This window comes from Condylostylus longicornis, unplaced genomic scaffold, assembly GCF_029603195.1.
Source record: "Condylostylus longicornis isolate FDR11 unplaced genomic scaffold, ASM2960319v2 ptg000004l, whole genome shotgun sequence".
Classification (NCBI taxonomy): domain Eukaryota; kingdom Metazoa; phylum Arthropoda; class Insecta; order Diptera; family Dolichopodidae; genus Condylostylus; species Condylostylus longicornis.
In genome coordinates this window covers 15,981,197-16,005,308 of record NW_026577973.1, presented here as the reverse complement: position 1 = coordinate 16,005,308, position 24,112 = coordinate 15,981,197, and the positions used below count along the sequence as shown (strand labels likewise).

General features: G+C 28.5%; 7 protein-coding genes across 8 annotated transcripts; 4 read left to right on the top strand and 3 right to left on the bottom strand.

Annotated features, from left to right (window-relative positions):
* The first annotated feature begins 2,571 nt into the window (after window positions 1-2,571).
* Window positions 2,572-4,426, top strand: LOC129610403 (putative SERF-like protein). The gene is made up of 3 exons (XM_055522972.1): window positions 2,572-2,760; window positions 4,006-4,111; window positions 4,164-4,426. Exons 1-3 carry the CDS (start codon window positions 2,754-2,756, stop codon window positions 4,237-4,239), a joined length of 189 nt encoding a protein of 62 aa, XP_055378947.1. The 5' UTR covers window positions 2,572-2,753; the 3' UTR covers window positions 4,240-4,426.
* A 4,449-nt stretch (window positions 4,427-8,875) lies between these two features.
* Window positions 8,876-9,818, top strand: LOC129608553 (mitochondrial transcription rescue factor 1). The gene is made up of 3 exons (XM_055520140.1): window positions 8,876-9,304; window positions 9,371-9,443; window positions 9,511-9,818. The coding sequence occupies exons 1-3, from the start codon at window positions 8,970-8,972 to the stop codon at window positions 9,709-9,711; spliced, it is 609 nt and encodes a 202-aa protein (XP_055376115.1). The 5' UTR covers window positions 8,876-8,969; the 3' UTR covers window positions 9,712-9,818.
* A 103-nt stretch (window positions 9,819-9,921) lies between these two features.
* LOC129608542 (protein VAC14 homolog) lies at window positions 9,922-13,359 on the bottom strand. Of its 2 annotated transcripts, XM_055520118.1 has the most exons (14): window positions 13,226-13,359; window positions 13,061-13,163; window positions 12,844-12,994; window positions 12,562-12,792; window positions 12,274-12,494; window positions 12,082-12,202; window positions 11,903-12,026; window positions 11,626-11,828; window positions 11,439-11,562; window positions 11,278-11,386; window positions 10,716-11,012; window positions 10,560-10,639; window positions 10,321-10,483; window positions 9,923-10,244 (listed from the first exon to the last, which is right to left on the bottom strand). In XM_055520118.1, exons 2-14 carry the CDS (start codon window positions 13,156-13,158, stop codon window positions 10,091-10,093), a joined length of 2,076 nt encoding a protein of 691 aa, XP_055376093.1. In that variant the 5' UTR covers window positions 13,159-13,163; window positions 13,226-13,359; the 3' UTR covers window positions 9,923-10,090. The 2 variants fall into 2 exon arrangements, with proteins under 2 accessions (XP_055376103.1, XP_055376093.1); XM_055520128.1 differs by having other exon boundaries at window positions 9,922-10,244; window positions 13,061-13,313.
* A 1,264-nt stretch (window positions 13,360-14,623) lies between these two features.
* On the top strand, window positions 14,624-15,302 carry LOC129608668 (RRP15-like protein). Its single transcript, XM_055520332.1, has 2 exons — window positions 14,624-14,753; window positions 14,809-15,302. The coding sequence occupies exons 1-2, from the start codon at window positions 14,738-14,740 to the stop codon at window positions 15,246-15,248; spliced, it is 456 nt and encodes a 151-aa protein (XP_055376307.1). The 5' UTR covers window positions 14,624-14,737; the 3' UTR covers window positions 15,249-15,302.
* A 225-nt stretch (window positions 15,303-15,527) lies between these two features.
* On the bottom strand, window positions 15,528-16,283 carry LOC129608660 (nuclear cap-binding protein subunit 2). Its single transcript, XM_055520320.1, has 3 exons — window positions 16,136-16,283; window positions 15,866-16,083; window positions 15,528-15,803 (listed from the first exon to the last, which is right to left on the bottom strand). The coding sequence occupies exons 1-3, from the start codon at window positions 16,184-16,186 to the stop codon at window positions 15,602-15,604; spliced, it is 471 nt and encodes a 156-aa protein (XP_055376295.1). The 5' UTR covers window positions 16,187-16,283; the 3' UTR covers window positions 15,528-15,601.
* Window positions 16,284-17,021: 738 nt separating this feature from the next.
* On the top strand, window positions 17,022-19,039 carry LOC129608650 (RAB6A-GEF complex partner protein 2). Its single transcript, XM_055520309.1, has 4 exons — window positions 17,022-17,408; window positions 17,641-17,840; window positions 18,015-18,283; window positions 18,354-19,039. The coding sequence occupies exons 1-4, from the start codon at window positions 17,296-17,298 to the stop codon at window positions 18,933-18,935; spliced, it is 1,164 nt and encodes a 387-aa protein (XP_055376284.1). The 5' UTR covers window positions 17,022-17,295; the 3' UTR covers window positions 18,936-19,039.
* A 462-nt stretch (window positions 19,040-19,501) lies between these two features.
* Window positions 19,502-23,695, bottom strand: LOC129609620 (protein CLEC16A homolog). Its single transcript, XM_055521661.1, has 12 exons — window positions 23,528-23,695; window positions 23,311-23,478; window positions 23,098-23,237; window positions 22,878-23,026; window positions 22,673-22,815; window positions 22,527-22,613; window positions 21,743-22,467; window positions 21,382-21,501; window positions 20,865-21,323; window positions 20,499-20,806; window positions 20,201-20,439; window positions 19,502-19,840 (listed from the first exon to the last, which is right to left on the bottom strand). Exons 1-12 carry the CDS (start codon window positions 23,560-23,562, stop codon window positions 19,591-19,593), a joined length of 2,823 nt encoding a protein of 940 aa, XP_055377636.1. The 5' UTR covers window positions 23,563-23,695; the 3' UTR covers window positions 19,502-19,590.
* Window positions 23,696-24,112: the final 417 nt, after the last annotated feature.

The following is a 24,112-nucleotide window of genomic DNA, read 5'->3' as shown; positions in this document are numbered from 1 at the left end:
GCGGGATAGGTCCGCAAATATTGCGTGAATAACTCAGGAAAGAAACCGTGAAGGAGTGATTGAAGCTGTTTTATGGGAATATGCCATAGCCGGCTTTAGTATTTTAATAAAAACGATTCTTTTAAACAAACTTTAAAAAAAATTTTTTTAATACTAAAGCAGTTCATGACAAATTTTAATAAAATAAAATATTTTATAATTTGTATTAATCCAACTAACGAGTGAAATAATTTATTTTGTATGAATGTAATTTTTAACCTTAATCGTTTTATTAACCTGTCTTTTAAAATCAGTTTAAATAATTATATGCTTTTTTGAAAATATCTAAACAATCAAATAAATATGTATGTACTTACATATGTATGTTAAAAGTTGTCTTGTTGAGATGGCAGTTAAAGGAATGGGAATGTTACATGTTATGAAAATAATGGTAATCAGAAAGCAGAATCAAGTTCGTTGTTTACAAAATCGTGAATACATTAAAGTGCAGAAGCAAATGTTATTCACAAAGATATTTCTCTTAAGAGCTAATGCTTCTAAATGTCCCAAAAACGAACCAATTTCAATTAAAGGGTTTTGAATCTTTACTAAAATCGGAAAAACATCTTTTCACACATTTCATTCCATGAAAAATAACGATAGTTCTGAAAGTCAAAGTTTGGAAGTACATAAATATTCTAGTAGTAGAATATTTGAATACCTTAAGTCCTCCGGGATTATCACCATTTAAAGTATGTATGTAAATATTAAATTAGGATGCTTTGTTAAACTTACGGCTAACAAGGCTAATTGTTATAGGAATTTGTTCAAATGTTAAAGGGGAAGGAAGGGGAAACAATTGATACTGTCGTAAGGAGCAATATTCAATATAAAATTTTTTAATTGTGCTTATTTACATACTTATGATATTTGATTTTTTTAAAAATTTAAATATTTAAAAAAAAAGGAAAACAAAATAGAAATTATTTTATTTAGAATGCATATATGTATGTACATATGTATGTCTGTTTTATAAGGGCCTCTCGTTAAATTATAATTAACTACTAATTCTTCAGCTAAATACGCATGATACTTCTGGAGTAGAGTAATAGAATTCCAGATAAACAAAAAACATCTAGTTACATTTTGCCTTTTAGGTCCTTCTGTAAATATAAATTTTTCTTTAATCGTCATTTATAATTAGATGTAATTAATATATTCAGTCATATTCTGTGAGTCGCGTCACCCACGTGAAATAAAATCTATCGTGAAATAAATATTGCTTTCTGGTAATCTTGTCTGCAATAAAAAATGTTTTTAGGTTGGTAGCATTGGTTTTGTACATATGAATAAAAGCAAAGAAAGTTTTGAAGCAATAATTAGCAATTTCGAATTGTGTGTTATGTTTATATCTTTTTTATTTTTTTCTTCCTGTATACATTCAATTATTAAAATAAAACGTAAATTTTAGAATTATCAATTCCTAATTAACATCTGAATAGGAATTAGACATGATGGTACCACTCCATGCATGCGATGAGTACCAGGATATGAGTGTAGTATTTTTTACAGGAAATAGTGTATTGCATTCTAGCCTTCATTTTGATATATCAAGCGAAAGCTTGAGGTCAAAATACTAAAAAAAATAACCAAAGCAAAGTGTTTTCAGAACAAAAGCAAATTTTAAACTATTATTCAGAATTATGCATTATTAACATTTAAAACTTTTTCTTTTGAAAATAAAAAGTATTTGGCTTATCTTTATTTCACTACCAAATATTTCCAAAAATTTCAGAAATATCCTCGTGCGAACATTTAAGATCTAACTTTAAAAAATTATCAAAAATAAGCTTGCAGTTTATTTGGCATCATTTGTTTATATGTAGCATATATGCATAATATTGAAGAGTTGATTTTGCCGCTCCACTCTTGTCTTATGGTAATGGAAATCATGTGGCGTCACCGTTCACCACTTTGGCTCTGGTCTCTTTCTGATTCGTTTGATTTCGCATGACTCTGGACCGCGGCTGGCAGAAATAGATATTTTTGTTATAGACAGTCTCATTTAAATATATAAATTCTGACATTTTATCACGGAAAAACGCTCTTCTTCTGTTTTAAACTTCAATCACCCTATAGTCACATGGTCTAACAATAACAAGGTTTGCTAACTAGTTTGAAGAAATGACGTCATTTGGGAGAATATTGTTTTTTGAAAAATAATCTTTTGTTAGTTTGTTTTTTTTTTTAAGAAAATTATAATATAATATTTTATATTAAATTTTTTTTTTCTTTTTTCAACTGACAACATTTTAAAATGAAATTTTTCATGTACATGCATTGCACATACCTACGAGAAAAATCATTCCAAGTTTCATTTTCAGCAAAATTTTATTTTGGTTTTCACTGGAAGTTTGAGTATTTTTTCTACTTAAAATATATTTTTTTGGGTTAATTTAAAAGAATTTGTGTCGTTTCGTATAAAACAATGAACGATACACACATTCATCAAGACGGACAGCAGCTGTCATCAATTATGCAGCATACCTTGTGTATTATTAGATTATGTTGCCTATTCATTTCATAGTCATACTGTTATGTTTTACAGACGTATTAAAGATTTCTGTGCGAGTGAGCAAAATAAAATTATTTCTAGTTTTATTTTTGTTAAAAAATCGGATAAATAACAAAATTTGCGTGGAAAAACTCAAATTTTGCTCAAAATATTAAACTTAACTGTTTAAATTGGATTTAATTAATCAGAAAGAAAAAGAATGACACGTAAGAAATTAATATTGTGGTACAGCCTAAATAATATAAAAATAGCACTAGAATTTGCACGTTTTAAATGTTTTGTAAGATCAAATTAATTTTATGTAAAACTTCATTTTATAAAAGAACAGTGATAAATTGAAGGAGCACGAATAGTATTTATTAAGTCTAGATTTTTCGTTTGTTTACAAAACACAAGTGAATTCTTCTACAATATGATTAATTTTTTATTGTCAAAAGCTACTATGTATAATAAGCATTTTTCTTTGTAGAGAAATGGAAATAAAATTTTTAATTTTAATAAAAAATCGAATAACTTGTTTAAACACAAGATTGAAAATAATCAGCTTCTCTAAAACTACTAAAAAATTATAAAAAAATAACAAAAACATTCCAAACTATTAAGCTGGACCTTTCTATTACACACGTACTGATAAAATTTTTTATCGTTCGTAAATATACATACATAATACATATAACTTATTTATTCAGATGAGGCCTTAATCTTACGTGGAACTTGTTTAATCTGTACCTATTTGAAAAGATGTTTTTTGCTTAAACAATGTTAGTCAAATTTACATATTATATGAATCATATTTTGATAGTCACACAAGACTACAAATTGCTTGAACCATTAAAATTTTATATTTTTTTTTATTTTGGCTTCCTAATTTACATATGAATTACGATTTTTCATTATAAGCTTTATTTAATAAATAGATATGGATACTTTACGCATAAGGCTCTAATTAGATGCCAAAATGTATAAAAAAATCAACCTTCATAATAATAAAAATAGAAAAAATTTAACCTTTATTTTAGTATTATAAAGTGTTTTTTGTTTACCCAATTTCTTTTCGCTAAAAAGACCTTTGATTCTTCACGAATAATGAATGAATTAACGACAAATTGAAATTTTAACTCTTAAATTTCAATTTATATCATTGAATTTTTTTATACTTTTTATACTTATTTAAATATTATGGCTTTATTTAAAAATCGGATAATGGTTTATGAATTTGTTTTTCTACTAATGTAGCTAAGCGCGCTATATTAAATTTATTTTCCACGTTCATCTATTCTAAGTAAAGGTACAACAAAAGCTACAATTTACCCCCTGTATTTCTCTATGCTGCGATAGCAGTCAGAATTAAATTTGAAAAAGCTTTTATTTAAATAATATGTTATACATAAGTATTAAATAAAAAAAATAAAACAATGTATTTACTAAAAAATACTAAAAAATACTTGTAGGAGGAAATCAGCGAGAATTAGCAAGGGCAAAAAACCAAAAAAAACTACAGGAACAAGGTAAAGGAAAAAGAAAGGATGATTTAACTGTGGAACAACGCAAGGCAAGGTACAATAGTTCCTAAATTAATCTAATAAAAATCTCAATAGATTTTTTTTAGAGATGCCGATTTAATGCGAGAAAAGCAGAAGAAAAAAGAGATTGCCGAAAATCAAACATCAAAAACTGGAAAGTGAAATTTTTAGATACTTAACAACTAGCCTTTAAAGTGAAATATCAAATATTGAATCAACCAAATCTCGTGTTTTTTAAAAACATAACATCCCTTTAATTCTTGTATAATACAAATTTTTTTATTATTGGTACCTTTATACTTTATTAAATGCATATATATCTACATATGCATATATGTATATAAGAGTATATGAATCGTCTTTATTTAAATAACTATGCTTTATTTTTCTCTAAATTTAATAATGGTTAGAAAATTAAATTTAATTTTAGTAGATATGCTATTTTTATAATAGAACTATTAAATATCAAATGAATTACAAAAGGCACGAGATCATAAAGTTATTACCAGATTTATGCTGCTAACAAGTCTTATTTTGTTAATTTTTTCTTTTTAGTAAAAATTAAATTACTTTATTTGAATGCAAAATACATGTGATCATGCTTTTTCTTTATTTTTTGTATTTACAAAAATTTATTAAGAAACAATCATTTCATGTCTTAACGGGATCTAAATTAATTTGCAATAAAATGTGTTAAGTCTATTAATTTTAAGTTGATTTTTGTAAAAAAGAAAAAATGGAAATAATTTTTGTTCAAGCAGTCATTTAAACTTTAATTCAAAATATACACTATGTGTATGTATGCAAGTTATTTTGGGTGTTCGATTTACATAACTTGCTCTAAATTTGGTATCCAATAGCATTTTACATGCATCGCATTCATTAACAAGTAGTCGAATATTATCTGTCATGTTAAAAAAACAATAATTTTAACTTTTAGAAATAAAACTAAGTTAGGTGAAATTTTTATTTATGTACATATAACACATGTTTCTGTTTAATTTTAGTAGAATGTTCTTGTTCCCAATTTAAATTTGGTCAATATTGATACCCAACCGAAGATAAAATTATAATATGTACATACAATATGTATGTACATATTGTGTTATACCATTACACAGCAGTAATTTTTAAGCTGAAGTAAGATGGAGACCTGGACCTAAGAAGCATTAACCAAAAACATAAGGTATTTTACACGAATGCATCTACTGCTACACAAAAACGATTAGTGGTGCAAATGCTTCACAAATTTTGATTCTCCAAAATTTGTCTTAATACATTGTACGAGGGTTACTATTTATATTTCGGGTCTAGCAATAAAAAACAAACATTTATCATTGGAAATGGTTTTATTGTTTTTCAAAATATTCCCCATGAAGATCAATACACTTTTGCATGCGCTGAAACCAATTTTCGTAGCACTTTTTCCACTCCGATTGAGACACCTCCAAAACATAGTTTTTGAACGCATCGACTGCTTCTTCAGGTGTTGAAAATCGTTGTCCACGCATTTTTTTTTTGATGTGAGGGAATAAGAAGAAGTCATTGGGTGCTAAATCAGGACTGTACGGCGGATGACCCATCAATTCGACATTTTGAGTGCTCAAATAGTCCATTGTTTCAGCTGATTTGTGAGAGCTTGCATTGTCATGATGAAGAATGATTCGCCGGCGCTTGTTTGTTTTCCTTATTTCTTCGAAAACTTTCGGCAAACAGATGGTGGTGTACCATTCAGAATTTACCGTCCTACGTTCCACTAAAGGTACTGTGGCCACATGACCGGTTATACCAAAAAAAAACGCGATCATTTGCTTCGATGTGCTTCTTCCACGAACAACTTTTGTTGGATTTGGCTCGTCTTGGAACACCCATACGGTCGATTGCTGTTTCGTTTCGGGCTCACATGCATAGATCCATGATTCATCACCTATGACTATCTTATAAACGTCTTTTGACGCACCGCGATTGAATTTTTTCAACATTTCTTTGCTCCAATCGACACGAGTCTTCTTTTGTGCAATCGTCAAATTTTTTGGGATCCATCGACAACACACCTTTTTCATGGCAAGATGTTCATGCAATATCTTATGTACGCTGGTGGAACTAATGCCCAAGGATGCCTCAATCTCACAGTATGTCACATGCCGGTCCATCATTATCATTTCGCGCACAGCATCGATGGTTTCCGGCAAAACGACCGAAATTGGCCGACCTTCACGAATTTCATCCTGGAGCGAACGGCGTCCGAAACCAAACTCTTGGTACCAGCGATTTACAGTGGTTTTTGATGGTGCTTCATCACCAAAAGTCGAAACAAGTTGATCGAGACACTCTTGTCTCGATAATCCGCGCCGAAAATCGTAAAAAATCATCGCACGAAAATTTTCACGGGACAATTCCATTTTTTGACCGAGATGAATTTTTCAAGTCACTGTAAACAAAACAATTCGCGCTCGAATGACGAAACCTTCTGAGTGAAGTTGTCCTAAAAAATGCCAAACTTTCCAATGGAAGTGTCAGATTGCACCTGGCAGCACTAGTATTGCCAGGACCCGAAATATAAATAGTGTGACCCTCGTATTTTGATGCTTGTACATATGTATCTAGGTATACATTTTTGGTATTGAAAATATGCAGCTACACCATTAATGTGATTTATCAAAAGAAATATTTTTTCTGCAAATATTAACTAATTTATGTAGTACATATTAACTCAATCCCTATGGAGGCTCACTGGCATATACCAGAGTGCCGATCTTCTCCCACATTATGTTTCTGTTGCAACCGGTTTAGAAGATAGGGTTCTCGAAAGCAAATTTTTTTGACTGATTTTAACGTAGAGCCGTTAAAAAGAACTATAAACTCTGGCTGCACAAAAGGCTATTTACAGACATACAAGTTTGTGTGCTACAGCCTGTTAAAAAAAGGGTACTAGATTTTTCTTGCGTAAAAATAAATGCTGAGCTTCGGAACCTTACGACATAAAGTAACCATCCATAAAGTATATGGGTGGCTTGTTTTGCAGATTGATTGCTCTTTATTTTTGGTCTTACAAATAATTCGATTTGTGCCGCAGTTTTAGAATTCGCCAAAATCAGAATTCTTGTTCTTTTGTTTGAAATTATTTTAAAAAAAACTCGAAAATTTGCGATTTTTTTTTTTGATGCGCCGCAATAAGATCTTAAAGAACGCCCATACAACATTTTCCTTAAAACGTATTGAATGTGAAAAACGCATATTTCACCGCCACACACATCCTCCCTCTCTCTATGTCTCACCTAACAACCATTCCCTAAATTATTTGCTACCCTATGGGAAATACCCTGTATACTTACTCTTCCATTTTAGAACCTTCTTATTAACGTAGAGCTACATTGCTATAAAACTAAAAAAATTAATATTGTAATAAAGAGCGTGTTTGCAACAAATTGCAAATCTAACTGCATTGTACTGTAAAATAACAAAAACGAACCGGTACGACTACCGTTTAATATCGAAATTGCAATCATAATTATACATGCCTTTACATCTTCGTTCTATTTTCTTTAACGAATTCTGGCTCGTCAATCCATTTGGATTCAAAAAAGAATACAGAAACAAAACTACAAATTTAGTATGTATGTTTAGTATGTTGCGTGGAAATACGGAATAACCCGAAAACATATATTATTTTTGAAGTTGTCAAATTTTACAGTTTGAAGTACTGGACATAAAGTCTTACTTGTTTACATGCTATGTATTTTCATCACTTAGGGACTTTCGTTAGATTCAGACTAAATTGTAGATTTTGTCGTATACATATGTAAACAGTAAATAAGAAGAATTAAAGAATTTTGTTTAAATACATTGTGAATAAGTGTTACACATGGTCACAAAGTGAAAAGTTTGCTTTTTGTTAGATGTTCATTGTCTTTACTGCCTCTCTATTAATGTAGTAAATCTATTGATAAAAAGAATATTTGTTTCAAACTGTCAATCCAATCAACGTCCAGAACCATGGTATACAAAATTATTGATAGTTGTTTGTGACGTCACAGGACCCGAAACTGAAAATTATATAACACAATATATTGAAAGAAATACCAAAGTTTTTTTTAATTTATTAATTTATCTTTAATTTTTGCTTAATATTCGTATTTTTCTGTATAATCTGATTTTGAAGTACAGTTTTTTTACATCATCGCTAAGCGAAATATTTTTTTATTTTGTTACCAGCAAAATAAATAATTAATTGCATCTTCTAATTTCAATGTTAAAACTCTTATTTTCATCATCAAAAACGCTGCGCTATTATTATTTTCGTTTATTTTATCTTAAAACGCATGTGGTAGTTCCATAAGTATTTTCCCCGTTGAAGTTTAAGTTTCAAAAGCCCCCATTTTCCCATTTCAAGTTACTACTCGTGCTGATTTGTTAATCAGATTTTACACAACGATCTAAACAAACATTTACAGCATTCATTGAACACTGAATTTATTTAACACTGTTTTTTCTTCCCTTTATCCTTATAATTTTTACTTTACTTCCGCTTTTTTATTTTTTTATAAAAAAATGTTACTTGATAACTTTTAACACTTAATATAGTTGTTATAATACACTTGAATAACTATTAAAACTTAATTTTTGCGTGTTTTAAAAAAAAACTTGCTTTATTTTTATTCTTTACTATTTACCTTAATAATTCTACCAAACAATAGAAAATGAATTCAAACGTGTCAAATGACATCACTCTCCATAAAGTTGTCAATTGACAATTCATTGGCTTGTTTAGATATGTATGCCATGGTTCAGAAACATATTTTTTATAATATCAAGGGTTAATCAAATCATCTAAATTGGTTATGGTATTTTTGTACATATTAATGTAATCCTGCTTGAATCCAAAATTAAGGATGAGTGTTAGATTAATTGCTTCTCTTTCTTTAAGAAAATGTAAAGCGTTCCGGAATATTTCAACCGTTAATATTTTATATAAAAATAAGACTTTCTTAAAAGGCAAAAGTTCTTTATATATGCACAATGATATAACAACATTCAATGCTTCCAAAGATTTTTTTCGTACAAAATATACAAAAAAATCTTCACATATGAAAGATGAAGACAGTGACGAAGAAGATAAAAATGAAAATATTTTTGCAGATGAACAAGATTCTAAAATTGTTAAAACGAAATTGAATTCTCTGCGGACAGACCTAATATTAAAAGCAGGATTAGGAATAGCCAGGAAGTAATTACAATAATTGTTTTTCAACCGATTTTAGTAGTAGGTACCCTACATAATTATCTCTTTTAGTAAAGTTGAGACTTATTTTTATGAAAGCAAGATACGAGTTAATGGAAAAAAAATATTGAAAAAAAGTGCTCAAGTAAGGTTCGAGTAGTTCTCTATAATTAAAATATAATAAAAATAAACATATATAATTTGTATTACAGTTGAATATTAACGACGAAGTGGATATTATTAAAGGCTTCAGTCAAACGAATCCATCTCATTTACTTGTGTCAAGAGTCAAAATCTTGTCAGTAGAAGACCGCGAGGTAGAATTGTTTGTGGCTATGAGAAGATATAAAAGTTTGGTTATTGAAAATTATGAAGGTTCAAATGCTTACAAATCTTCTGAAACACCATTATAAAATTTTGCCAAAATTGACAAATTATTTTCAAAGCGCAGCAAAATTTATTAAACTTTAAGTAGATTATTTTATAAAAAAATATATTAAAAAATTTTATTTGAAATTAATTTTTTGTGTTTATTATATTTAAGTATTTTTTATATTGATATCAAACAATTATAAAACTTATACAATAACTAACTATAATTTACTTTTAACTTTTGGAAAAATTTGCATTTACATGTAAATGTCTCTTTCAAAGTGTAGCGTTGTTACAAATAAGCGCTAACATAACAATATGGAATTGAATAGAAAAAATGAATAATTATGTAAGTTCAACTTCACAAAAAAAAAAAATCTAAATCTTGTGTTATATAGGTAACACATTAATTACGTATTATTATTCCTTATTAACTTCGCTATCCCACAATAATACACTACGTTTTCTAGATGTGATTCTTTGTTCTCGATGCATTTGCTGTATTTTCTGAAAGTGCTGCAGCAGCTCATCAAAATCAATTTGGCTTTGACTTTGAATAGATAATTCATCTTTCCTAAATTTTTGAAAGCAAATGAAATTTTACAATGTGTGTATGAATATTTTAAAAACTAAAATTAATTTTTTCTTACAATGGCGATTGACCCCAATAATTTGGAACGCACTGCAATCGATTTTTTAAAGACATAAATGCATCTGTTTGAGGCATAAGCATTAATATACCAAACAAAGCATGAGCTAGATGCTGAGCATCCGCACATTGATTTGATTTCGAAACCAAAACCAATCTAAGAGCTACGTACAAAAAAAAAATTGATACATACATATGTATGTATATATTTGGTTTGTATATTGAAAGAAATTAACTTACAAGCAAAAATAGGAGATTCTATTAACTGAACCAATTTATCTAGTTCTGTTAAAAATTCTACAGTAATTTCTATTTTTCCACTGCAATTTTTTTAAAAAAGTTTGGTTTGTTATATTTATAATATTAATACATACATATTTTAAATAAATAACTTACAATAAAACCACCAAATCCGAGACATGTTGATAACTTTGAGCCAATAATCCTAAGGAAAGAACTGATATTGGACAATGTGCCCAACTTTTGTATAAACACTTAAACAATGATGCTGAATTTGAATTTCGAATATCCCTTAAAGATTGCCTTAAATCAAAAAGTTCCGACGATGTAAGCAAGATCATATTAAGCGATCGAACCATTGTCGAAGCAAATTTTATGTTTGTTTTTTCTTCAGCGATTATTTCAGCAAATGTCCGATAAATATATTCAGCGTTTAAATGAACACATAACTGTCTATTTGTTTTTTTTTTTAATTATAAAAATAAATATATATATAAATACAAAACGAGAGCAATCAAAATATATATAACTTTTTTGTAGTACAAGAAAAAATTAATTGGGGTGGAATGGAAGTAAAAGAATAATGTAAAAGAAATGAAAGTAGAAGGCTGAACACTTATTTTTCAATCAAAATGAAGCCTATTTATGTTATTTAGTCATTTTGAAAGATGAGTAACGATCGATATTACAAAATACAAATGATCGCTTTATTATTTACCTTATTATCAAACTGCCACGGTTTTCCAAGAACTGCTTTTCAGAGTGAAATAAATTTGATAACGAAAGTAAAAATTTTCTGTAGTGGGTTTTGTTAAAGTCCCCGCTTTCTAAAATACTTATCAAATCAATAATTAAACTTTTGACGGACTTACTTTATACCGTTTATATGCGTTGAATTTACTATTTCAGCAAGAACTGTTAAACCTTGAAGTACCACCTCATCTGAGCTGTCAGATAAAATATTTAATAGTACTGGAAACAGATGAGTAGCGTGAGAGCACATCTAAGGAAATTTTTTATTTTTCGTAAAACTTTCATAAATACTTATTATACATGCGTTTTGTACCTCACTTTGAATTTCGGTTAAAAGATGATGTATCCATTTAAGTACAGCAACTTTGGTATGAACGGAGTTGTGGGTGAGGTACTGTCGCAATACTTCCATTACTGAACCTAGATCGATCTTTTTAATATTTTCTTTTTTGCTTTCTCGTGTTGATAATAATTCTAACATTGATTTGTTAACAGCGAGAGCACAGTCCCGTATATCTAAAATGTATTTAGTACAAGTACTTACACTAAATCAGCTTACTTTTAAAATAATTTATCGCAACATTAAATACTTTTTTTTGATTCTCCTTCATAAGCTAAACAAGGAAGTATTGCTGTAAATATTCCGCTATAATAAGGGATCATTTCTGGACCAAATATCGAAATAAATTCTTTAATCCAGTTAATTGCTGTTGACTTTACAAAAGAATTGAAAAACTTGAAAATTAAAATGTTTAAATTATTTCCTAACCTGTATAAGTTCGTTTGTAGACTGGGCATGACCAATTAAACAAATAAGTATTTCCTTTATTTTAACAGAAGATGGATCTTGTCTAATAGATTTTAAGAACTGGGCTAATAAGGTTTCACACCTAACATTGTTAATAAAATAATAGTGGTTATTTCCACATAAATTTATCTAATACAAAATCTATAAACTTACATTCTGTGAATTTCTATCATACTATCTTCTAGCATTAAAAATAGTCCATCTAATATATCGGTCAAGTACGTTACCATGTTAATCTCAGGAACAGCATTTAAAACAGATATCCAGGAAATAACATATTGTCGTCCAAAAGAAGATTTTATGTATACCCGTTCGCGTAATAATGGTATGAATTGATTTAAATTAAACAAGGAAGATGATTCGGTAACAATATCCTTAAATATTACATGTAATTTTTATTTTATAAATGCAAAATTTTATTATAAATTACATTTGTCTTACCTTTAAAAGTCTATCTAACAATTCACTGCCATCTTTTACAGCTTGATCAGGATCTGTTACTAATCTAAGCAAAGCTTGGAATATATCAGGAAATAGTGGAATGATTGCTGTTCTTGCAACCTTGACTACATTATAAAGAGACTCGCAAGCAAAATAACGTACTCGTAAATCAGCATCAGCTAAACAGGTAATTATGGGTGGAACAAGTTCGTTGATATATTTTTCTGAATCCTAAAATACGATTTGCAAAGTTAATTTTTCAAGTAAGTGTGGTTTTATTACTTTTCCGAGACCTAAGCTTGTTGCAGCAAGTCCTATTAAGCCACCTTTTCGACGGTTAGGATCTCTAGAAGTCGCAAAATTATTTGCCAAGACTTCAATTAATTTCTTTATTTGATTAACATTTTTTTTGTTATTTAGTTCTACAACAGTTCTAAAAAAATTTTAACAAAATAAGACTATAACGGTTTCCGCTGGATTTATGTATATTGGATCTTACTTTTCAATTTCTCCAGCGGCAAGTTTTCGTTTGTCGTACATTTTATCCCCAAGAGCTTTTGCACATGATTCACTGAGTGGATAATACGGTGAATCCATACTTTCTAAAGCATGCAATAGAGCTGAAATAATTTATATTTAAATTAAACGCAGAAATTATACTAACAAGAAAATTAAGTTGAAGTTCCTCAAAATTAATTTATCAAAACATTAAGCAGAAACACCCCAAATAGATTGAGTTGAATATTAAGTATAAGAATAAGAAATATAAGAACAAAAATCTAATGCATAACAAGAATCAGTTGTCAAATTTGTATGACGTTTTAAGTTATTAGTGTGATGTTTGTGTTATTTATTATACATGCATATATATATGTACGTATTCCAACAACTTTTGACATGTTTTTGTATGAATACACTGATTATATTTCATCCTCCTAGTTTATGACTTGCTCAACTACCAAAAAAAATTTCCTACCACTAATTTGAGCAAGTAATTTGATATAATTTGACATCTTGAACAAATTATAGAACCAAACAAAAATTTTAACATTTTTTATTGAAAAAAAAATTAAAGATATTTCCGTTACAGTGAGTAATAATTCTTGTTGAAGGAGAAACTAATTATTTTTTGCTAAGATAACTGACCTAAAATTTAAAAAATTTAAAAAACGAATAATCTTATTAAAAAAATGAAATATCTATTAAAAAAGTTTTAAAGTTTTGATTTGAAAGTGTTGCGGGTGGCCCGTTTTGCATAAACGCGAATTGAAAAATTGAAATTAACAAATTAATATATGTAAAATGCTTGTCAGCTAATAATTTTTATTTTTTGATATTAAAATAAATCTGATGTGTAAATGCTTTAGATTTAATCGTATATTAAATCGTAGATTTAGTCTGATGTGTAAGTGGCATCTTTGGTAAGTACAGTTTATTTTTAATAAATAATTTGAAATTTGATGATTACTTCGTTTTTTTAACTTTTTCTGTTGCTCTATTTTTTTTTGCGAAAAGTAACGCCAGACAGACCTATTATTTCCAATTTTTATAGAATGTATATACGCAGTTTATAAGTTTTATGTCCACATTATATTACGTTGCCATTCCTGTTGCATAACTAAAAAATTAATTATATAAGACACGATATAAGCTTAAATCTACGATAAAGAATGATGATTGTTTACATATCCGAATGCTATATATCAAATTGCTCCAAAAATTAAACAAAATAAAAATCAGCTGATCATTGATCAAAATTCTTGCAAAAAATTGTCTTGAAATTTTTGTCACATCAAGATAATTTATATTATTTGACGTCAGATAAAGAGTTATATCAAATAGTGCTTACATATACGACTTTCATCAGACTTTTGATTTTGTAAAAATTTTGTCGTTTATGCAAACTGTAACAAATTTCAACTAAAATCGAAACTAGATAACAATTAAGTGTTGTACTCACAAAACTAAGTATTTTATTTCACTCCTTTTTATTTAAGTTTGGTTCATTAACTTTTTTTAGTGGCAGCCCTGGTAAAAACCTTATAATATTTATTATGTTTAAAGCAACCCTACTTCAAGCAGAATATAATATTTTATACCTGGCTGTATTATGCTAAGTTTTTTATTTACATGAAAATTGAAAATTAACCTATTTTAAAATAAAATAAAAAAAAGAATGGCAGTAACAAAAGGTAACTTTCTATAAGAAATCGTATAATCTTTTATAATTTTGCTTTAAATAACCAGAAATGGAGTCTTCACAAGATTGGAATTTCGGTTGGACAGATTGCATAAATAAAGAATTAGCAAATGACAAATTTAAGAAGACTTTGACTAGAAAACGAAAAATTGAATGCAACTCCAGTATTGAAGAAGAATTCAAGGAGAAGAAGGCCAATGTTGTGAAAACAGAATCAAAGTGTAAAAGCATGGAGGCAAGCCATCGTGGACTAAGAATAAAACCGTCAGTCCAAGACCTAAGCACGCAAAAGGTTTTGAAAAAAATTGCTACTAAGGGTGTAGTGCATTTTTTTAATGCTGTTAAGTCCCAACAGAAAATGGTGGAGGCTAAAATGGAAAACGAACGAACATTTGCGCAAAGGGAAGATTTTAAGTTAAAAAATATTGACAAAACCAAATTTTTAGATATTTTATTAGGAACACCAAAATCAGAATTAGTTCGATAATTTCTATATATGTATATCTCTTTTATGTATGAATTTTTAATAAAAATGATTGTTATAAAAGGAAAAAAATTTATTAGTTTTCTAATTCATTTTATTACTTTTCGGTGAAAAGCTTTGTACGTTTTGTCAATTTTATTTCAAATCGTTGTTTAATAATACAACAGTATTATTAAAATCGATAAGATGGATGTATCCGCATATATATACGATAAATTTTTATATGCAAACTTTACCGGTTCTATGCACAAGTACAGGAAAAGTTGAAATAAATATATTCCATTCAGGCGTTTAAAAATAAAAAAGATTTATTGTAAAATATGAACTAATAAGATACACTAGGATATGATGACAATTTACACAATTGCAGCTGTATTTGGTGCAATTTTCTGTTGTAAAAGCTTCCCATACCCTCCTCTTCCAGCATCGTAATCAGTTCGATATTCATCACGAACTTGTCCACCCGATTTTCCTCTACCATACTGGCGGCCTTCAATAAAACCAGCATCCCAATCAACTCGAATCAACCGATCATCAAGTCTTGTCCCATTAACATATCTAAGAGCAAATTGACAACTTAATGAAGTATTAAATATATCAAGATAAGTATAAATGCATACCTCATGCAAAATTCAGCTTCATTTCGAGTATAATATTCAACAAAACAAAACCCACAAGGGGTTTTTTTGTACTTATCAAGGCCCATTACTATTCTTCTTACATCTCCACATCGCGAAAAAAGTTCATTTATTTGCTCTTCCGTGGTGTAAAACGATAAATTTCCTACATATAATGTACTTGTATCTTTAAGAAGCTTTTCTTGCTCGTTCCTTGAACCCTGAAAAATTTAATTTTAAAATAGTTTTAAAATAAATTTTAAGTACACTTACTTTGAAATGCTGATCGCGATATGAACTTAGTTCTATCGAATTTGCAGACATAATTAGAGTTTTTATCTCATTTAAAATTTAGCTATAATACAAATCACATACTCCACAAAGAATAAATTTACTATTTAGTTTTATTTACTGTTTGAATCTAGCAGGGATGAGTAAAATCAATTGCATTAATTAAAAACACATTTAAATCGATAAATGAAAACGAACGTACCATGTTATGTCAAGAAACGTGTACCTAACATAGTATTTTCTTTGTTAAGAAAATTTTTTCAATTATGTGATTTGATTAAACTTCGTTGGGCTTTTGTTAATTTGTATTCTTTGGACTTTCTGACCTCCCATTCATCTCCCTTTGTATACCTTTTCATCTAAATTAGAATCTTTTTGACGTAAAAAAAAAATTTTTTTGACACAAAGACATGAACAGTTTCATGTTTTTGTGTCAAAAAGGAGATGAACAGTTTCAAAAAAGCCAATTTTGAAAAATTTGAATACAACCAAAATTCAATGAATTCCAAAATGAAATAAAAATGACTTTTTATACAAGTATATTGAATAAATAAGTAAATAAAAAACTTTACATTTCTTTAATGAAGAATCACAAAATTTGTATTTTCTGTTATTAATTCTTGAATTCATACAAACTACCAAAATATTTGCTGTCAAAACTTAAACAATATAAATCATTTTAGACTTAAACAATATAAATCATTTTGGATTTCTGATTGACAATTTCAAAATCATACTTCAAAGTGGAAATTGATGCAAAATACTAATTCTTAGTGTATCTTGAAGCTAATTGTTTTTAGAATTTTGCAGCGTTGTTAAGATATGTTTGATAATATAGCATTCGTCAAAATCTTAAAAAAATGAGCAAAGTCTGGAAGGTTTTCTTGAAATCAATTTTTTAATATTATATATATAATAGGAAAAGATTTAATTTTAACTTTTGTGATTTTTGCGGCATTGTACGTCTGAATGTATTTGATTGACATGTTTTTGATTTTTGTAGTAAAATACATAATCGAACCAATTGAACGAACTTAATGTGTTGTTAAAAATTCATAAATTAAAAAGTTTGCTTTCTGAAATAGAAAAAAAAATGTAACTTTAAATAATTTATCTAATCTAAATCCATTTTTTTTGGAAACATGATAGAAATTAGCGCTAAACTTATAAGAAAAGAAAATGCTGCTTATGTTACTGGTGAGAAAGTAGAGTGCTTTATTGAGCTGAATAATATTTCAAGTACCCTAAATGGGACGTAAGTATTTAATGTATTGTGTATTTAAGAGTATTTATCTTTTACTTTCCCTATCATTTTAACAAATATAGTAAACCCGAAATAATTTTTAATAGTTGGTTTAAATTGATAGAGAAATAGATGCATGCATAGTTTGAAGTAATATTTGTTGAAAAGGGGATAGATTCTACAACTAAACTTAATATCATACATATAAATTTTTAAAATTGAATACAGAAAACTTTCATTTTAGAAATGATTTTGAGCATTTGGCTTGGGGTTCCGTGCAGATACATTGTTACAAATGTACGAACTCGAAAACTGAGGATGATTTTGATTATCAAAATGTGACTGCTTTGGGAAATATGAACTCTCATGGAAATCTAATTACGTCAACTAAAGCGAAAATTTTGTTTTGTGATTTAAAACTAAAAATTGGGGAAAACAAAAAATGTATGTGTATTTTTTTTATAAATATACAAACATGTACATATATACATAAACAATTACCTATCTACATACTTCTTATTCTTACAATAATTTCGTGTTAAACACTAATAAAAACACTCTAATTATATTGTAGACAGAAAATATCACAGATTTTAAACAAGTTTCTTAATTTTAAAGACTTTTTTAGCGAATTTATACCAAGAAGTGGCCCTCCAACTTATCGCGGGTATAACATCAATTATTTTTACAAACTGGTAATTGCAACACAACGAGTAAAATCTAAAGTAAATGTTCTCGCAGTTCCATTTAGAGTATTGCCTGTTTCTATTATTGCTAAACGTGAAGAATATACTTCAGTAGAAACACAAGAAAATTTCAAACCAACAAACCCATTCTTAGATAAAAATGAAGTCACTGAGTTGGAACTTTCCTGGAACCATTTAACTGTAAGATATATTCTGAATTTCTAATTTTTAAATTATAATTTTTCTATTATTTATTACTTTTTTTAAAAAGAATTTAACAGCCCGTCGTATGCCAAAATTTTACAAAATTACGAACAAAAGGGGATACGTTGGTCGATTTTGCCTTTTCAAAAACGATTTTAAATTGGGAGAAGATATTGTTGGCACAATGGATTTTACAGAATGTGAAGTTCGCTGCGTTCAATTTTCCGTTAAATTACAACGTGAAGAATTACTTATTTCCAATAAACCGAAAAAACTAGAAAATTGGGAAAACCAGAACGTACAAGAACATTCCCAGAATACGTTTTCTGGTCCTGGAAAGTTAACAACTTACACAAATCATCATGAATTTTGTTTATCTATGATTCAAACTCAAATGATAATTCCAATTCCTTTGACTGTAACCCCAACTTTTAATACAAAGGATGTTGATGTACGATGGAGATTGCACTTTGAATTTGTTACAAGTAATATGATAGGAACTGAAAATTCGAATTATGAAGACAACTGGATTGCGCCAAGTGATATACCAGTTGAAACAATGATTTGGGATTTGCCTATTACAATATGGAGTACATCGCCCCTTCAAATATGGACTCCACCAAATAAATTTTCTTTAATTTTAAAGTAGTGTGGCGACAGTTTTGGTAATTACAAAGTACAATGAATGGGTTTTTGAAAAAAACTGGAATGTTTTTTGTCCTGATTATGTAAAAATAAAGACATAAAAACTAATTTTAGTTGTTTTTTATAAAAATCTAAATACGCACATACATATCAAAATAATTTCATACATGATCAGAATATGTACATACGTAATCAGAATAACATACCTTCAAAATGGACTGAATTTCTTCACATTTCTTAATATTAGCACATACGAACCAAACGCATTAATTCTGCAGGTTAATTAAGTGTAATACCTAAAGTTCTTCAAGTTTTGGTAAAATCCTGTATTTTAAAAATCTTTTTTTGCTTTATATTTTTACCCTAGATTTGAAAGTATCAATCGCGTGGTTATTCTTTCTTGAATTTTATAGGACAGAACATTAAAAGTCAATGTTCAATAACAAAGAATTTTTGTGGATTGAACAAAAATGTATAACATATATCTCAGTCATTACGATTTTCGATTGAATAATTCTTCGTTTCTCTAAAATTCTTTATTAATTAAAGTTATAAAAAAAGCAATACGGCAATAATCAAATTTATTGTTTTAAACTTAATAGATTTATACAATATGACTCAATGTCAAAAGGTGCCAACATATTTTTTATACACCTGAATTATACATCTTGAATAGCACCTCTCTTTGACTCGTTACGTTCCTCACCAATAAAAGATGTTTCGTCAGAAGGAAAAAGTATTTCCGTGTTGGGTTTAATATCCTGGTCAGAATTTGTTATCTCCTTTGCTTCTTGTACAGATTTAGTAATTTGAGATTGTAGTCGGGATGATTGACCATTTGAGGACATAAATTGAGATGATCCTGAGCTTCGCGATTTTTGAAAATCTTCTAAAGGTATTTCTTCAGATCTGAAAATATAATTCCATTAAAATAATGTCGATATTACAATTTTTTAAGCATCTGATAAATTTATTCAATCTTGGCTTTTGAAATATGTATAGAGCTATGTAAATCTTCTATTATAGAAATAAAGGTAGGGAAGAATAAGGCATATTTTCAAAAAGTTTGTATAGAAGCATAATAATATTAAAGTTTGTATAGCCTTATAATAATTATTAAAAATAAAAAAAAAAATCGATCATATTGATAAATTAAATTTCGACACAACCAGTCTCAAAATATATAAAAAAAATATAATAATAATTTTGTGTATTTACAAAATGAAAATATCTACGCAAATATGTACATATAGTATTTATAACACTTACCTTTCGAGATTTCCATTGGCTACAATTTGCACTCGACTCACGCCCCTATTAAGAGTTTTACAGTTTCTTCCTAAAGCTGCTGCAAAACCAGGGCCACTTGAAATGGAGAAAAGTTGCGTGTGTCCCCTAGCTAAAACTTTTTCAGATGTATTGTAAGCCAAAGAATCGACTCCATGAATAGGTATTTCTAATAACTGGGCTATTTGATACATTTTTTTTTGTCGTGCTTTGCTACGACCCTATTAAAAATTTAAAGTTAATTATTTTCATTTCGCGTTAATTACTCAAGGAGTTCAACCTTAATTAAACGTTGTTTTGATGCCATACATCTTATATGGTCGTCAAATACAAATTTTACGTCTAATATTGGGGATTGACTGTGTGTGGCTCCTTTGCTTTGGACAGTTATATGTAAACACCGCGAATCTTCCTTATCATTTGAAACTTCAATATCTTGTAAAAAACCGACAAATTTAGCTACTCCCCAACCTAATCTTTTTGCATCAGGTTCCACCAATATAAATTGAAGATTGTCTATGACAAGAAATCTTCTTTGTTTAGTAAGATTTTTATTTACAACTGTACAACTAATCAAATCTTTATTATCTGTAAAATTTAAAAAATGTTATTACTTTGTGAATAATTTATGAAAAGCTTGTATTACTTAAATCTAAAACGTTGTTAATTTCAACGCAATTCGAAAAATTTGTTAAGGGAAGTGAGTTTTCTGTTTCATTTAAATACTTTTGACATGTTTTTCTCAAGAGGAAGAATATTCTAATTGCTTTCCTTGCTTTTTCTACTTCATCAACAGGTAAACGTCGTGAGAGCGGCACCCCAGCCATTGGTGCTTCGGTTGGTTGCATTAATATGCTTGGATCCATGCAAAGGAATTCAACATTTAATGTTGACTTTTTAATATCATTATATTCGTTCTCAAAAAGATCTAAAAATATATCCTCGGATTTATAAAAATTGTAAAGTATTTTCATGGATTGATTTTTGGCCGATATTAAAGATGATTGCTGATTATTATTTATGCAATGATCTTTTGTAAATGGTTTAGTTAAATAAAGAAGTAAATTCAATGAAATTTCTAGAGTTATTAAACGAACACGATTTGCTGAAAAGAAGGAATGTAATTATTAGAAAATTTTGGTTATAAATTAAAAAAATCATACATTGTTTGCTAGAAAGGATAATGATATGGAGAAGCTTATCAATCAATGTCGTTTTATAATTAGTTGAATTGTTTTGTTCGTTTTTACTCAAAGCATCTTCCAATAAATCAACACTGCCACCTAAAAAGAAAGACGCCATAAAAAATATCATAATACACATTTGAATTATGTTACAAGAACTTAAGTTATTTAAATTGTCGAGGACTATTGTTTTTCTATTTTATTATGCTGTTACATTAAAACTAAAATGTAGATAATTCATGAATATGAATGAAATAGGTTTTTAAAAACGCTTTAACCGAAAATTTGCTTTAAATAAAATAATATGGCAATATATGGATGAAATATATTTGCTACAAACCTTTATTATAAGCCAAAGCGTAAAGTAAGCACAAGCTCATGAGAGCTAAATAATCGTTTTCTGTACAATTTAAAGAAGATAAAACTAAATCCAAGTAAGGGCGTTGCTTGTCCACATGTATATCACTTGACGTAGTTTTAATTTTTTGCTTTTCTTCATCTGTAATATTAATCTTTTGAATATCAAAAGAGTATTCTGATTTATTTATACGGCTGGGGTTTTCAAAGTTACACGGGAAAATAGCTGTTTCAAATTCTCTTTCAAAACTTTCTTGTTGTTGCGAGAAGCCTGAAGCGACATTTTCCTTTTTGTTAAATGACATATTTAAAATTTTGGAGGATCCGTCTTTAAACAAATCGTAATCACCATTTAACAAAAGCCAAGCTAATGAATGTACCAATGGGGCGTGGGTTATTACTAAAAATACCAATGATAACAAATAAATTGAAACTACAGGAGATATTCTGGGATTTTCAGCTTCTTGGGCATCAATATTAACTTCCTTTTTAAGAATTGTTGCTAAATTTTTTGTAACTTCTGCGATTGACTTGTCTACCGCAGGCGTCAGAGAAAATATATAAAGTGGGACGAATAACTTATGTAATAAGTGAGCTGTTAAAACAGCATTTAAATCGGTAATTTCTAAATGAAGAATATCGTTTAGATAATGTAAGTGATCCAAATGCTCCGCAACCAAATTTGACAGTTTCCGTTGCATTTGTTGACTACAAAAAATAAAAATGCTTAGTGCTTAAGTAGTTTAATTTTTTTGGAAATAGCTTACTCGCCAATGTTTTTTACACAACAATCTAATTCTACGATATGTTTTCCAATAAACCAAACTAAGTTACTAAAATAAGGAGCAGCAGTTCTAGAAACATTATTCATTAGTTTTTTTTTATTTTGCATGTGTATTTTTTTTCTACTTACTTGTCTCTTATAAACTGGAGCATACTCGTATTTTGTATTCTATACACATTAAGAGTGATTGTTCTTACGGCTATTCTGACCATTGATTCGGGGTGATTAAAAAATTTGATAGCTTCGGTATATAACGGAAAATCATTTGTGTGCTAAACATTAATTTAAATAATTATGATAAAAGTTAATGATTTATTGTGTTTCAAAACATTACCTCATTGAAAAAGAAGTGTATCGTATGAATATTTAGTTTCAAGCTTAAAGTTTTCAAAAAAAGTATGTAATAACCCATCACGTCTTCGTCAGAGAAATCAAACTTATGAACAATTATGGAATTTACATGATTATTACTAAGCAAATAATCTATAAATTCATTGAAGTAGTAATAAAAAAAAATTATTAAAAAAAAAATTATAATCATTTATTTAACTCACATAGTGATGTCTCGTTCCTTATATTTTCAAAAAGTATGTTTAAGGTTTGCAATAATTGAACGCAAACAAAGCTTGACCCACCATTTTTTTGCCTCATTATGTGTAAAAAATATGAGAGCATATTTTTCTCTAAGAAAAAACTGAAATATTTTTTTATTTAGTTTTTTAACACCTACATACATATTATTCCTGGACAAAAATAGGAAAACTTACTCAAATACAGAGGAATCATGTTGATCTCCCCAAATTAATATTTCGGCTATACATCTTAAAGATTCCACAAGTAGACCACGATTGTTTTCAGAAACCATTGCATTTCTTTCTAAAACGCTATACAAATATTTTAGGTGATCTAAGGACAGACGGTTTTTTGGACGATTCCTTTAATATAAAATAATTAGTCTAATTAAGAGTAATTTGTTGATCATACCAGTTAGTCCCAAACCAACTTCTGCTGCGCAGCATTTTTTTGGAAATGTACAGAGCAAGAATTACAAATTAGAAAAACAATTGATAAACTTATAGTAAAAATAATAATCTTTTTATAAAAATATCCGTGCAAATATTTCCTGGATGTTATAGCAATATGACATCTCTTGTTTTTATTTCTCTAATTTTTTTTTTCAATAATATTTGACGTTTTCATCTTTACATTAAGCTACGTTTATACAATCAGCTGACTGTCACCTTCTGCAAAAACACCATTCAGCGCATCAAAATCAATTAGAATAGCCTTTTTGAGCGAGCAGATCGTAAACTGAAGTAACTGTTAACCAGTTTTGAAGGTTAATGCTCTCGCAGAACCAAAAGGACAATATATTCGATTTTAAAAGTTGGGCTGAATGTTTTTTTTCTGCAAAAGTGACGCTCAAACAATCCATGTTCTCCCACTCTTAAGGTTCGATTATTTTTGTCTTGGACAAAAAATGGTTCTTGTGGTTGGCAGTAATCTTTCCTTCGCAAAAAACCTTCATTTAGCTCATTTAATTATAAAGGCTTGTTTGCAAGAAATGGG

What these genes read in the sequence shown, in the direction of transcription:
- LOC129608660 (XM_055520320.1), bottom strand. Translation starts at nt 16,186, where the DNA reads ATGTCTGCAAATTCGATAGAACTAAGTTCATATCGCGATCAGCATTTC. An exon ending in ATCGCGATCAGCATTTCAAA is followed by an intron (nt 16,084 to 16,135) that starts GTAAGTGTACTT and finishes TAAATTTTTCAG; the next exon opens with GGTTCAAGGAACGAGCAAGA. An exon ending in GAAGCTGAATTTTGCATGAG is followed by an intron (nt 15,804 to 15,865) that starts GTATGCATTTAT and finishes ATTTGCTCTTAG; the next exon opens with ATATGTTAATGGGACAAGAC.
- LOC129610403 (XM_055522972.1), top strand. An exon ending in GTGGAACAACGCAAGGCAAG is followed by an intron (nt 4,112 to 4,163) that starts GTACAATAGTTC and finishes GATTTTTTTTAG; the next exon opens with AGATGCCGATTTAATGCGAG.
- LOC129608650 (XM_055520309.1), top strand. Translation starts at nt 17,296, where the DNA reads ATGATAGAAATTAGCGCTAAACTTATAAGAAAAGAAAATGCTGCTTAT. An exon ending in TCAAGTACCCTAAATGGGAC is followed by an intron (nt 17,409 to 17,640) that starts GTAAGTATTTAA and finishes CTTTCATTTTAG; the next exon opens with AAATGATTTTGAGCATTTGG. An exon ending in TTTCCTGGAACCATTTAACT is followed by an intron (nt 18,284 to 18,353) that starts GTAAGATATATT and finishes TTTTTTAAAAAG; the next exon opens with AATTTAACAGCCCGTCGTAT.
- LOC129608553 (XM_055520140.1), top strand. Translation starts at nt 8,970, where the DNA reads ATGAGTGTTAGATTAATTGCTTCTCTTTCTTTAAGAAAATGTAAAGCG. An exon ending in GGATTAGGAATAGCCAGGAA is followed by an intron (nt 9,305 to 9,370) that starts GTAATTACAATA and finishes TATCTCTTTTAG; the next exon opens with TAAAGTTGAGACTTATTTTT. An exon ending in TATTGAAAAAAAGTGCTCAA is followed by an intron (nt 9,444 to 9,510) that starts GTAAGGTTCGAG and finishes TTTGTATTACAG; the next exon opens with TTGAATATTAACGACGAAGT.
- LOC129609620 (XM_055521661.1), bottom strand. Translation starts at nt 23,562, where the DNA reads ATGCTGCGCAGCAGAAGTTGGTTTGGGACTAACTG. An exon ending in AAGGAACGAGACATCACTAT is followed by an intron (nt 23,027 to 23,097) that starts GTGAGTTAAATA and finishes ATGAATTTATAG; the next exon opens with ATTATTTGCTTAGTAATAAT. An exon ending in GCCAATGGAAATCTCGAAAG is followed by an intron (nt 19,841 to 20,200) that starts GTAAGTGTTATA and finishes TTATATTTTCAG; the next exon opens with ATCTGAAGAAATACCTTTAG.
- LOC129608542 (XM_055520118.1), bottom strand. Translation starts at nt 13,158, where the DNA reads ATGGATTCACCGTATTATCCACTCAGTGAATCATGTGCAAAAGCTCTT. An exon ending in TGTTAGATAGACTTTTAAAG is followed by an intron (nt 12,495 to 12,561) that starts GTAAGACAAATG and finishes GTAATATTTAAG; the next exon opens with GATATTGTTACCGAATCATC. An exon ending in TATTGGGGTCAATCGCCATT is followed by an intron (nt 10,245 to 10,320) that starts GTAAGAAAAAAT and finishes TCAAAAATTTAG; the next exon opens with GAAAGATGAATTATCTATTC.